Source organism: Ranitomeya imitator, chromosome 5 (genome assembly GCF_032444005.1).
Source record: "Ranitomeya imitator isolate aRanImi1 chromosome 5, aRanImi1.pri, whole genome shotgun sequence".
NCBI lineage: Eukaryota > Metazoa > Chordata > Amphibia > Anura > Dendrobatidae > Ranitomeya > Ranitomeya imitator.
In genome coordinates, this window is record NC_091286.1 from 487,863,956 (window position 1) to 487,876,588 (window position 12,633).

At 38.6% G+C, this 12,633-nt stretch overlaps 1 protein-coding gene across 2 annotated transcripts in view; it reads left to right on the top strand.

The window, feature by feature from the left end:
* The window catches only part of SI (sucrase-isomaltase), a 427,600-nt gene that overhangs the window by 160,903 nt on the left and 254,064 nt on the right, over positions 1-12,633 (top strand). For both annotated transcript variants that reach the window (XM_069727394.1, XM_069727395.1), the window contains 3 exons: positions 2,000-2,164; positions 3,651-3,812; positions 7,038-7,244. In XM_069727394.1, coding sequence (XP_069583495.1) covers positions 2,000-2,164; positions 3,651-3,812; positions 7,038-7,244 — 534 coding nt within the window. The remainder of the gene's footprint in view (positions 1-1,999; positions 2,165-3,650; positions 3,813-7,037; positions 7,245-12,633) is intronic.

Consider the following 12,633-nt stretch of genomic DNA (forward strand, 5'->3'; position numbering starts at 1 on the left):
GTCACTCAGTGTGAGTAGCTCTCTTAAATCCATATATTCAATCATAACTGGGGATACTTTTGTTGCCACTCAGGGCCCTCTATCCCCTATAACTGGTAATCCAACCTTCCCACCAGGCATTTCCTCCTCTATGCTTCTAATAGGTTCTCAGGAAAAAACCCTCTGCGTATATCAAATTTCCCCACAAGGAACTTTTATTTCTCTTCCAGAGGTGGGTCTTCCACAATGCACCAATACTTTGAGTACACCCAACTCAAACATTTTTCCCGCTCTCTCTGGGAGTCTGGATCTGGCCCATCCTCTAACCCTTTTTAAAAAGTGATGCATCTCCTCCTCAAAACTGGATCATGTAGTCTCGCTTCTGGAAGGATTGTCGTCTTCTTCCAATTTAAATTTTCTCCTCCAGTTCTGCAGAGCCTGGGAAACTGAATTACAGCTAACAATTCCAGTTGAGCAGTGGAGAAGATGTTTTAATCTCTCCCATAAATCTGTCATCACAACCACATCCCAGGAGACAAGCTATAAAATTGTTTCTAGGTGGTATTGGGTTACTGTTGTTCTGCATAAAGGTATCGTCACACTAAACTATATCGCTAGCGATCCGTGACGTTGCAGAGTCCTGGCTAGCGATATCGTTCAGTTTGACACACAGCAGCGATCAGAATCCTGCTGTGATGTCGTTGGTCGCTGCAGAAAGTCCAGCACTATATTTCGTCGCTGGACTTCCTGCTGACATCGCTGAATCGGCGTGTGTGACGCCGATTCAGCGATGTCTTCGCTGGTAACCAGGGTAAACATCGGGTTACTAAGCGCAGGGCCGCGCTTAGTAACCCGATGTTTACCCTGGTTAACAGCGTAAAAGTAAAAAAAAAAACACTACATACTTACCTTCCGCTGTCTGTCCCTCGGCACTCTGCTTCTCTGCCCTGTGTAAGCTTACACATAGTAACCCGATGTTTACCCTGGTTACCGGCATAGTTGGTCGCTGGAGAGCTGTCTGTGTGACAGCTCTCCAGCGACCAAACAGCGTTGTCGGTATCGCTGCAGCGTCGCTTAGTGTGACGGTACCTTAAGTGTTTTCTTAGTACTTCCAATTTGTGCTTGTGCTGTGGTGTCCATGAGGGTACAATGGACCATATTTGGTAGCCTTGCCCAATTCTGGCTCCATTTTGGGAGGGAGTGATCAGAGTGATCCTGGAATTGACTGGAGTGTCAGTTCCTAAAAATCTAGAAGCTGTCCTTTTGCTCATGTTCCATATGTTGGGTCCTAGCTTCAGGGGATCACTATTGCAAAACTTGCTTCTATCAGAAAAAGTGACTATCCCACATCATTGGAAGTCTCAGACCGGCCCTTCCATGGAGGAATCGTTCTCGGGAGAGGCTTTGACCCAGTATATGGAACTGCTGATTGCCTATTCCCCGGAAGAAAACACCTCAAATGCAAGTATATGATTTCACTGGGACATTTTCCTGGCCTGTCCATTTTATGAATAAGTTCAAAGGTAATTGGGCCCCTTTTTGCCTTGGGATGAGGCCTCTCCTAGGCCATCTGCTGATTTTTCAGATGTGTCCCCTTGTTTGTCCTTATCTTGTGTCCTTGTTTCTCTGTATATCTTTATTATGTCTTTTATTTGATGACTGCTTTCATATAATAATGTTTATCAGATGTCTGGTGTTGGAAGTTTCACGTTTTGTTAAATTTTCTCAATAAAACTTTGAATTGGAAAAAAAAACTTGATCATGAGAGGAATGCTGGGTGATTCGTAGGGTAATGACCTATCTAAAAATTTGTTGTTTTTTAAGGGTCATGCTAATGTTTTATTTTTTAAATATATGTATATATATATATATATATAAACTGATGGTTTACTCCTTTAATTAATTACATTAGATATGTATAATGCTTGACAATTATATTTTACAATGTTTAATATGCTGACAATTGAAGATTATGTACGAGATATCTCATTTACTTTATTGTCTTTTGATAATACAACAGAACATTTTAACAATGGATGCCACAAAAGCAGGGTATGCTGACCCCAATGACCTTAAATTTGGAGAAATTAAAATTTATGGACTTCCCCGAGGAACTACACTTGTTACGGTTAAAAAGGATGGCGTCGAACAGAGTGGTACTCATTCTTTCACATTTGTCAACAAGGTAGGTTCATATTATCATCAAATTTTTTTTTTTGCTTTCTAAGTCATATGATATTATTTGCTACATTAATACTATCTACGAGCAAATATTACAAATTTTGATAATAATAATAATAATAATAAATTTATGTAACACATTCTCATTCTCATTATGTAATGATCTGAGCAGTGCATGAAGGTTGCACAGCTCTCTACTATGGGGCTGTGCAAGCTATATAGAGATAATCTAGTCTCAATATGTCTTTCAGATAAATATGTTTCATCTTGACTGTCTTAAAGCTATTGGCCTACAAATACATTAAACTCAAACTGTTGATCTGTGTCAAAATTCATTACTCAATCTGCTATGTTTCAATGTTACTCAAGAAAAGTCATGGAGTTGAATACTATACATGGGTTTTTGTGCTGGTCTTGAGGGAAAATATTTATGAAATCAAATCTGTCTACAGTTTTCTGATTTTATGTACATGTACTGTTAGACGGTCTTTATAACCCACTACAACCACCAACAGATGCCTGTAGTAACATCATACAGAAAGCCAGAATACCTTGTAATTTTTTACAGGAGGAGACAAAGGGAAAAGAGAGAGAGAAGAGTGAGCAAAAATAAAGAATACAGAAGAGAGAAAGAAAAACTAGAGAGTAAAGAGAGAGAAGAGAAAGTATAGATAGATATAAAGAGAGAAGAGAGAAATGAAAGAGAAAAGAGAGAAAATTAAAGTGAAAGAGAGAGAATGGAAAGAGTGAAGAGAGAGCAGAAAAGAGAGAGAAGAGACAGTGAAAAGAGAGAGTACAAAGATTGAGAGAAAGGATAGAGAGTAGATATAAAAGAGAAAGTACAGTGAGAGAAAGAAAGAAGAGAGAGGAAAGAAAAGGAGAGAAGAGAGAAAAGAGATAGAAAAAGAGAGAGAGAGAGAGGAGTCAGAGCGAAACCAAAATTTTGTACTGCAGCATTCATCAACAATAGTGACATTTTCGGTCTCTCTGGTAAAAGAAATGTGTGCTCTGACCTCTAGCACTATGCTGACATCTATTTTTATACTGGTTGTTATAATCTTGCTTGATTGGCTGCATTAGACCATTTATTATTATTATTATTATACATTTTTATAGCGCCATTTATTCCATGGCGCTTTACATGTGAATACGGGGCAAATATAGACAAATACATTAAACATGAGCAGATAACAAGGCACACGAGTACATTTGAGGTTATAGCTGCAAGGCATTGTGGGGAAACATACCTGGTAATGCCTGTCATCATTAGCTTATCTGTGTCTCTTCGGCAATGTGTGAAATGGTGATGTCCATTTTTTTTTTTGGGGGGGGGAGAAATTCTCATGAATCGAACTGAAAACTGTCCAAATTCACAGGGACCTACAAATTTTAGGAAATGTTACTTTAATTTTGTTCACAGTGAATCAATCTAATCATCTCTGGTCTTCACCTAACTTTTCACTTCAATTAGGTTTTGTGTTTTGCTTTAGGTCCTGCATATAACAGGTCTACAGCTAAGACTTGGAGAATCTTTCACTGTAGAATGGAATCAGTTGGGTGCTGCAGAGACTCCTGAATCGGAGAGGTTTGATTGCCACCCTGGACTTGATGCTAGTGAATCCAAATGTATCGCCCTTGGCTGCATCTGGGAGGTTTGTGAAACTATAGAATGAAATAAAGCTTTTTGACATAATTCGCAGAGTAAAATACAATAAGCATAGAGTGAGTTATTAATGCCATTAATAACACAGCATGGAAATAATATAGTATATGACATTTTCAAATGCACATTCTTTAAAATAACAGTTACCTAAATCTTAATAATAATAATTACTTACAATTAGTGTAATATTTAGAGTAGACACCACTAGTAATAATTATTATACTGAATAATAGAAATATAAATGTAAACACACCAAGTGTTGTGTTCTATGCAGAAAGAGCTATGGGGGAAACATGTCACCCCTAATTGCATTTACAGTGCATTTTAGATCCTGTAAACATTGTCACTTCTGCTAATAATCAACCGCATGATGGCACATTAGAATCCACACATCCCTATAAATACGCACATAATTACAAATAACAGTTGTACTACGTAAACAGTTGTGCAAGGAAAATCACATTAGGGAACATTTTCTGCATGTCCATTGATGCCTGAGCTGTTCTTGCTGGGGGCATAAAGCCTAGAGAACTGCACAAGTCATTATTTCGTTTTCCACACATTTTTGTTGAAATGATAGTGCCATGTTTTAGATTTCTAGTCAGATATTTACGGCACTTGTTTTATATCATTCAAATGTTTAAAGTACAATGGTGTTCTATGTCATTTAAAGATTGCTTAAATTTCATAAATTGGGGCACTAAGACCTAGAAAATTTTGGAGTAAATCTAGTGAGTTGAGGCATTGACAAGCTAATGCAATAATCAGATTCATTTTGGGACAAAATTTAATCTTCAAAAATTGATGTACAATAACAAATCATATTGTGGTATTGTGCTCGCCAGAAAAATCGATGTGAATTCTTTTCTGACCAATTATGACAAAACTATTCTCGGAGTGATACCAATATTGGTTAACCAGAAAACAATATGTTTGCAAGCTTTCAGAGCACAGTGGCTTCTTCAGGCAAGACGACAAACAGATTAATAAGAAAAAAGCACAACATTTACGGGATACTACAGTAGGACATTTGCTCATGAGGTGGGAGGTATGATGCCTCCTAAAGATAAGCCAAGGAAATAAAATTAGGCATTTTGTTACAAATGGAGAGGCGGTGGGAATGTTCTTAGTTATCTGGAGTCCATCTGGTGGAGGTGTGAATTGTATCCATGTAGTGAGTCATAAATCCAGGTGTTACATTGAGTCCTAGTGTCAAAGAATTGAACATCTTTATCAGTTTGAATTCCCAATTTATTTCTTTTTCTGTCATTCTTAAAATGACCTTTTAGTATTAAGACTTTCAAGTCTGTCATACAATGTCCAGTTCCAGAGAAATGTTTTCCCACAGGCGTGTCCATTTAATTCCTGATTGTGTGTCTGTGTAGCTTCATCCTTGTTAGTAGCTTTTGCATAGTTTCCCCAATATAGATACTTCCAGGGCACCTCGTACATTCTATCATGCACACCACATTGGAGGATGTACATGAAAAGAAACCCATGACCGTATAGTTCTGATTTGTGTTTGGTACTCGGAATATATTTGTTGGTAATAGGGTGTTGCAAGTTTTGCATTTTTTATTGTTACATGGGAATGTGCCCGTCACTGATGGTGATGATAGGACACTTCTGACAAGGAGATTGCTTAAGTTAGGGGGCTGTTTGTAGGAGATAAGTGGTAGTTCTGGGAATCTGTCTTTCAATTTGTGGCCCAGCTCTGACACTTGTCCCCACAATATGCTAACCTATTTATGGTGAAAATACAGGAGGAGTTTTTGTCATCTTGCTCTATTAAACCTCTTGAATGCTGTAGATAAGCCCCTGATGCCGTGAGTTTACCTCACCATCGATTTTGGGGGTTACAGGTTCCCTTTAAATATTCAATTTATTCCTTAAAAAAATAACAAGTACCTGTATTCTGTTTTTGTCTTCTATCCAGTTGTTAAAACAATGTTTTTAGGATTTCTTAGCTTTACTTCATTAAAACAGCTGGATGAAGCTTTAGCACACAGTTTAATTTTCTGGAGTTTTCAAATGCATTTAAGGTATTTTAGGTGGCACATGAGAGATAAAGATGGCCCTCAGCATACATCAGCTTTGATAAAATACAACTGACCTAATCAAAATGGAACAAACAAACAATTTATTGCACATGGTGCATTTTAGGCTACTTTCACACTAGCGTTTTTTTGAATACGTCGAAATGCGTCGTTTAGGGGAAAAAAACGCATCCTGCAAAGTTGTTTGTAGGATGCGTTTTTGCCCCATAGAGTAACATTACCGACACATTGCGACGTATTGACACACGTCGCAACCGTCGTGCGATGGTTGCGCCGTGTTTTGGCGTACCGCCGGGAGCAAAAAACATTAAATGTAACGTTTTTTGCTGCCGACGGACCGCTTTTTCTGACCGCGCATGCGCGGCCGGAACTCCGCCTCCACCTCCCCGCACCTCACAATGGGGCAGCGGATGCGCCGGAGAAATGCATCCGCTGCACCCGTTGTGCGGCGCATCAAACGCTAGCGTCAGAATCTCGGCCCGACGCAATGCGACGGGCCGAATCCGACGCTAGTGTGAAAGTAGCCTTAGGCTTAAAATAATGGCTACCAACATATACACACAAAAATGCAAAAACAATGTACGATAAGACGTTGGTCCTACAATGAGCTTTTGGTGAGTTTTCGATGTTGCAGATTTTCTGTAGCATTTCTGCAACTATTAAGTAAGTTAATTGGATTACTTGTTTTTTCTACATATATTTTTGAAACTGTTGTTTTGTCTTTTTATCATATGTTTTGCCCTAAATAAAGCAGCTTCATTTTTTTATGCTTCCTGGTATTTGGTTTTGAGAAAACTTTCCCGATTTGGTCATGTGCAGAATAAATGCATTTTTTGTGCATTACCACAACAGAAATGCACTACAAACGCATATGCATTTTTTACTTGACGATTTTACGTAGATTTGAAACACGCACCACAGGTCAGTTTACGCTGACTAAAATAGAATAAGAAAAGACCTAAGATTTCTATTAATCCCATCCACTTTTGCTGGGACTGTAGGATGCTGCATTTTTGACTCAAAATTCGAAGAGAGTTATTTGCGTAAATCCAGCATTAAGATCACTAGATAAGGCCAGCAGTTGTGTTTCTGTTTTTTACGTAATTCTAAAGTCTTTTATTTTTAAGCTTTCTGTAAACATTTCCTGTCCATTCCAGGCATCCAATACAGCTGGTATTCCATATTGCTATTATCCAGATGATTATGGCTATATTGTTGATGGCGATGAAGTGACCACTGATACCAGTATCATTATAAATATCACCTTGCCTGCTGGAATATCACAGCGCTACACAAACTCCAAAAGAATCACTAAACTTACTGTTGAAGTTACATTTCATGAAAATCACATGCTTCAGTTCAAGGTAATTTAAATTGATAAATTGTGCCTACAGAAATGAAACGTTAATTTGTGTATTGCTGCTCCATTGGAGTAGAACGAACTATTTTAAAAATAAAATTATAACGGTAGTAATGTGAGGTAATATTGGTTCATTTAAAGGAGTTGTTTACTACTCGGACAATCCACTTCTCAATCACTATATTCCTCCATGAAAAATAATAACAACCTTTACACCTTTACACAACACTTGTGGCAGCGACATTCTAGCAATATTCCAGTGATGTTGGCGCTCGGTGTCCCAAGGCTCACATGATGTTGTAATGTCACAAGAGCCATGCAGTCCATCAACGACCACTTCACTATCACTTATTTCAGAAGAAACTATAATCTTGGAGCAGTGAGAGCTGGGCTGTTCTTTGAATATAGAGATCGAGCAGAGATTGTTCGAGTAGTAGACAACCTTTTCCAAGGATATTTACAAGTGGAGGATTTAGGTTCTGTTGCACACAGAGTTTTTCAGAACAGAAATGTAAAGTTTTTGAGGAGCTTGAGCTTTTGAACAGGATTTGGAGATTTTCCGCTTAGTTTCTGCTTCAAAAAATCCAAGAAAAACTTTGTGTGCACATAGTCTTACGGTGTGTGCACATAGCATCGTTTAGACCCATGTGCAGTCCTCAAATTTTCCAGGGCAAAGACACTTGAGGAAAATGCCAGCGGTCATTTTCTAGAGACAGGGTTCAGAGGCAGCTTTCTCTCTTGCTGTTAAGTATAGAGAGAAAGCAACTTCCCAATAGAAGCTGCCCAGAAAAATGAGCATGTCACTTCTTTTAACTGCTACAAGGTTTACAAATGTTGAAGAGAATAAAATAAGTGACATAAGACTGAACAGCTCTGTCGTTTTGATGTTCCATTCACATGTTGGAAATAAATCTTCAGTTGCAGAAAAAGTGATTCTTTGTTCCCTTTGTCCTATTTGACCCGCAATATCACTAACCTACGTACATTCCTATGGATGCTTTAATGTGAATCTCATAGGGTTGTATAGAGGCTGACTTCTGTTTCACACAGAAGTCGCTGTAATATATTACTAGTTAGATAAACTAATGAGAGACACAATCATTTTTGCAGCCAGTTATTGTGCCTTATTTCTTGTGACCTGCTGCATGCCATGCTGGCAAAGGCACTGATATATTCCACAACATGCAGCTCGCCTCTTTCTCCAGACATTGATCAGCAGATTTTCTTCTGTTGCTTTATCATACTGTGCATTGCTTTTCTTGTTTCTTATGGAATTAGTTGCATTTTTAATAGTGATAGACTGACAGAAAATTAATTAGATTGTGCCTTTGGCAAAGCTTAATAGATAAATTCAACTATATATTGGCCTGGGGGCTTCTGATAGCTCTGCCAGATGCTATAGTAATCCTGTTCATAGGAGGCAGATGTGTTGAGCATAATCCTATAAATATCTAGATATCGCATCTAATATATAATTGCCTAGAATACTACTTCCTGCAATTTGTGCCAACTTCTGTGGCTTTGTCCGGAGCTAATGTCCGGAGCTAATGTCCGGAGATTAATTGCCTAGAATACTACTTCCTGCAATTTCTGCCAACTTCCGTGGCTTTGTCCGCAGCTAATGTCCGGAGCTAATGTGCGGAGATAATGTCCGGAGCTAATGTCCGGAGCTAATGTCCGGAGCTAATGTCCGGAGATAAGTGACGTCAACAGTGTCCAGTGTCTGATTGGTTGCCGCCTGCTGCGAGCGACCAACCAGAAACGTGCCGTAATGTGACACACTCCGCCCGCCATTTTGGTGTGATTTTTGAATTTTTACCTCACAGCAAGTTTCTACTGCGTGGAGGCGGGCCCAGTGACGCTGCTCTTCAAGCTCCTGCCGAATTTCGTCAAAAAAATGATAATACCATTTACCAAAACTATATATATTTAGTTGTGAAGTGGTTCAGTGACATTTTCACACCAATTTTGAACTTTTGCTTGGTGTTTTCTCCATATACAGCCTATTATTTTTGTTCTTTCTTACTATTATTTATTAATTGTATTATTCTTACATTTGAATAAATAAAGTATATATGGATTCTAGACTCCCGATTCTTTAGAATCGGGCTGCCATCTAGTTCACTATATTCATGTTCAGATTGATAAGTGATCTGATCAAATCATGTGCCTATGCCATCCACTGGGTATCTCCTTACTACCTATTGTAGTCAGTAATGTAGTCAGGTGCAATTACACCTCAAGGTGATCGTCCCATATCAAATATGATTTTCATACTAAATGTACAGCTATCTAATTTAATAAACGAATCACATTTCTACTATGATTTAAGTTAAACTTCCCTACTACTTCCTCTACACTTTAACTTCCTGTCAACTTTGTTTTTAACTTCTGATGATGTTTCATTTGAATGTCTCCAGTGCATGCTGGGATACTTAAACCCAAAGTCATCAGGTGTCCAGGGCTGCAGTCACTGCCACATCTGCTGTCCCCCACCTTGAAAGAAAGCACCGTCTGTGACAACCATTTCAGGGGCTGTACTAGTCCCCGCTCTACTGAGCATGTGCAGTTGCCAATTCCGATCCAGGCTCAATATGCATTCTTTGCTCAGTAGTCCTTTGAATGCCCTCTGACATTGTGCTCCCCAGCAAGCTCTAAAAAGAAAGGCCAAGCCGGCAAGAGAGCGCACTGTCATTGTGCATTGGAAAGGGGAGAACAAGGCAAGCAGGGAGAACAGAAATCAGCACAGCCCTCAAAACAGGTGCCACCACCCTGGAATTGAACTTCTAATAATAGTTTTTACTTCTATAGCCCCAAAATATTCTGCAGAACCTTACAGGGGAAATAGAGATTAAATTATAACACTTCATGCACTATTAATCAAAAAATCTCTGTTCTAACACTACCCCATGCAATGAGATCATATAGTGGATGGTGTATGCAGTACTCCATATACAAACCAGTGACTTTTCCAATCGAAGTAACTTACTTTCAATTTATTTTTCATCAGGCTCAGCTTGCTATGGCTTCTTCCAACTATGACTCATCTCTACAAAATGGAACCCACAAATATACATGCACTTTTAGGACACCCTCCCGACATTTTTCACCAGATTATAAAGTAACAGTGCCTCCCTTTTGAATTTCAGTACCAGTATCCCCAAAATAAAATATGACATCCCCAAAAGTAGCAATGTTTATGTACTTTTTCAGCAAAAATACAGTAGAATTTCCCCTATTGTGGCCCCTAAAAACTAGTATTGTCCAGCTATTACTCCCTGATAATGGGTACTGTCCCTCATTATGACCCTGATACAGTAGTATTTTCCTCTGTGGCCCTCATACATTTAATGTTCCCTTATGTGGCAGCATACATAATAATGTTCCCTTGTATGGCCCTCATACATTATATTAATGTTCTTCTATGTGACCCTTATTTACTAAAAATGCCACCCCACTGTATGTCATCCCTATACATTAATAATGTCCCATTTTGTAGCGAATATACAATAGTATTGTCCACTTTTGTGCCTCCGATATAATAATATTGCCTCCTATATGACTCCATACATTTATTATTGTATGGGACCACATAGGAGTGCATTATTACTGTAAGATGAGCCACATAGCGGAACACTATTAATATATGGGGTTCACATAAGGGGGCATTATTACCTGCTATGAGGGCCCCATACATTAATAATGCCCTTCTACTTTTCCCCCTTATAGTAATATTGCCCATTTGTATGACCCTCTTCTAGAAGTAAGACCCCCACAGTGTTCTTCATGCAACTATGTATGTATGCAAAGATGCTAAATGTATACAAACATTGAATACATTATTTGTTTTACCACATTAATGCAAATAAGGGCAGCATGGTGGCTCAGTGTATAGCACTGCAGCACTGGAGCCCTGGGTTCTAATCCCACCTTGAACAAGACCTGCATGGAGTTTGTATGTTCTCTCCGTGTTTGCGTGGGTTTCCTCTGGATTCTCCGGTTTCCTCCCACATTCCAAAGAAATACTGATAGGGAATTTAGATTGTGAGCCCCATCGGGGACAGTGATGATAATGTGTGCAAACTGTAAAGCGCAGCGGAATATGTTAGCACTATATAAAAATAAAGATTATTATATTATTATTATTACTATAAGATTATTTGTTATATAGTCATAGAAGCATGCACTTTTTCACACTTGCTTTATTTTAATCAGAGGTGCTGGTAGTTTTTTTTTGTGTAGTATAGCATTGGAAATAGTGACTACCACCATTCCCCTATCAGCCTAAAGCTGCTTTGAATTAGTGTTGGATCTTTCCTGCCATTAACCTCTTCATGACCAGAGCTTTTGTCGGCTTTGCGTATTTGCTTTTTCACTTCCCTTATTTCCAGAGCCATAACTTTTTTAGTTTTCCATCAATATGGCCATGTGAGGGCTTATTTTTTGCAGGACCGGTTGTAATTTTGAACAATATCATTGCTTTTACCATGGTACAGAAAATGGGAAAAAAAATCCAAGTGCAGTGACATTGCAAAAAATCTCATATTTGTTTTTTGTTTGGCTTTTTTGCTAAGTTCACTAAATGCTAAAACAGACCTGCCATTATGATTCTAACAGGTCATTAGAAACTCATAGACACCTAACATGTCTAGGTTCCTTTTTATCTAAGTGGTGAAAAAAATTCCAAAGTTTGCTAAAAAAAAATTACGCAATTTTCCGAGACCCGCAGCATCTCCATTTTTAATGTTCTCAGGTTGGATAAGGGCTTATTTTTTCCGTGCCGAGCTGATGTTTTTAGTGATACCATTTTTGTGCAGATACAATCTTTTGATCACCCATTATGTCATTTTAATGCAATGTCATGGTGACCAAAAAATGTAATTCTGGTGTTTTGATTTTTTTCTTGCTACACCATTTAGCGATTAGGTTAATCCTTTTATAGTGATAGATCGGGGGATTCTTAATGCGGCAATACCAAATATGTCTATGTTTGATTTTATTTTCTATTGTTTTATTTTGAATAGGGCAAAAGGGGGATGATTTCAACTGTTATATATTTTTTTCATATTTTGAGAACATTTTTTTTTATTTTTGCATGCTTCAATATTCTCCATGGGAGGCTATAAGCTGCCACAACTTGATCGGCTCTGCTACATACAGGCGATGCTCAGATCTCCTCTATGCAGCTGAATTGCAGACTTGCTATGAGAGACAACAACAGGGTGGCACTCACAGCAATCCAGCATCAACAATCATAGAGGCCTCTGCTTGCCATGTCGACACTCCAATGACCCTGATCATGTGACGGGGTCACCGGTGCTCGCATTTCCGGCCCAATGGACAGAAGCGCAATTTAAATGCCCCAGTCAGAGTTTGACAGCTGCATTTAACTA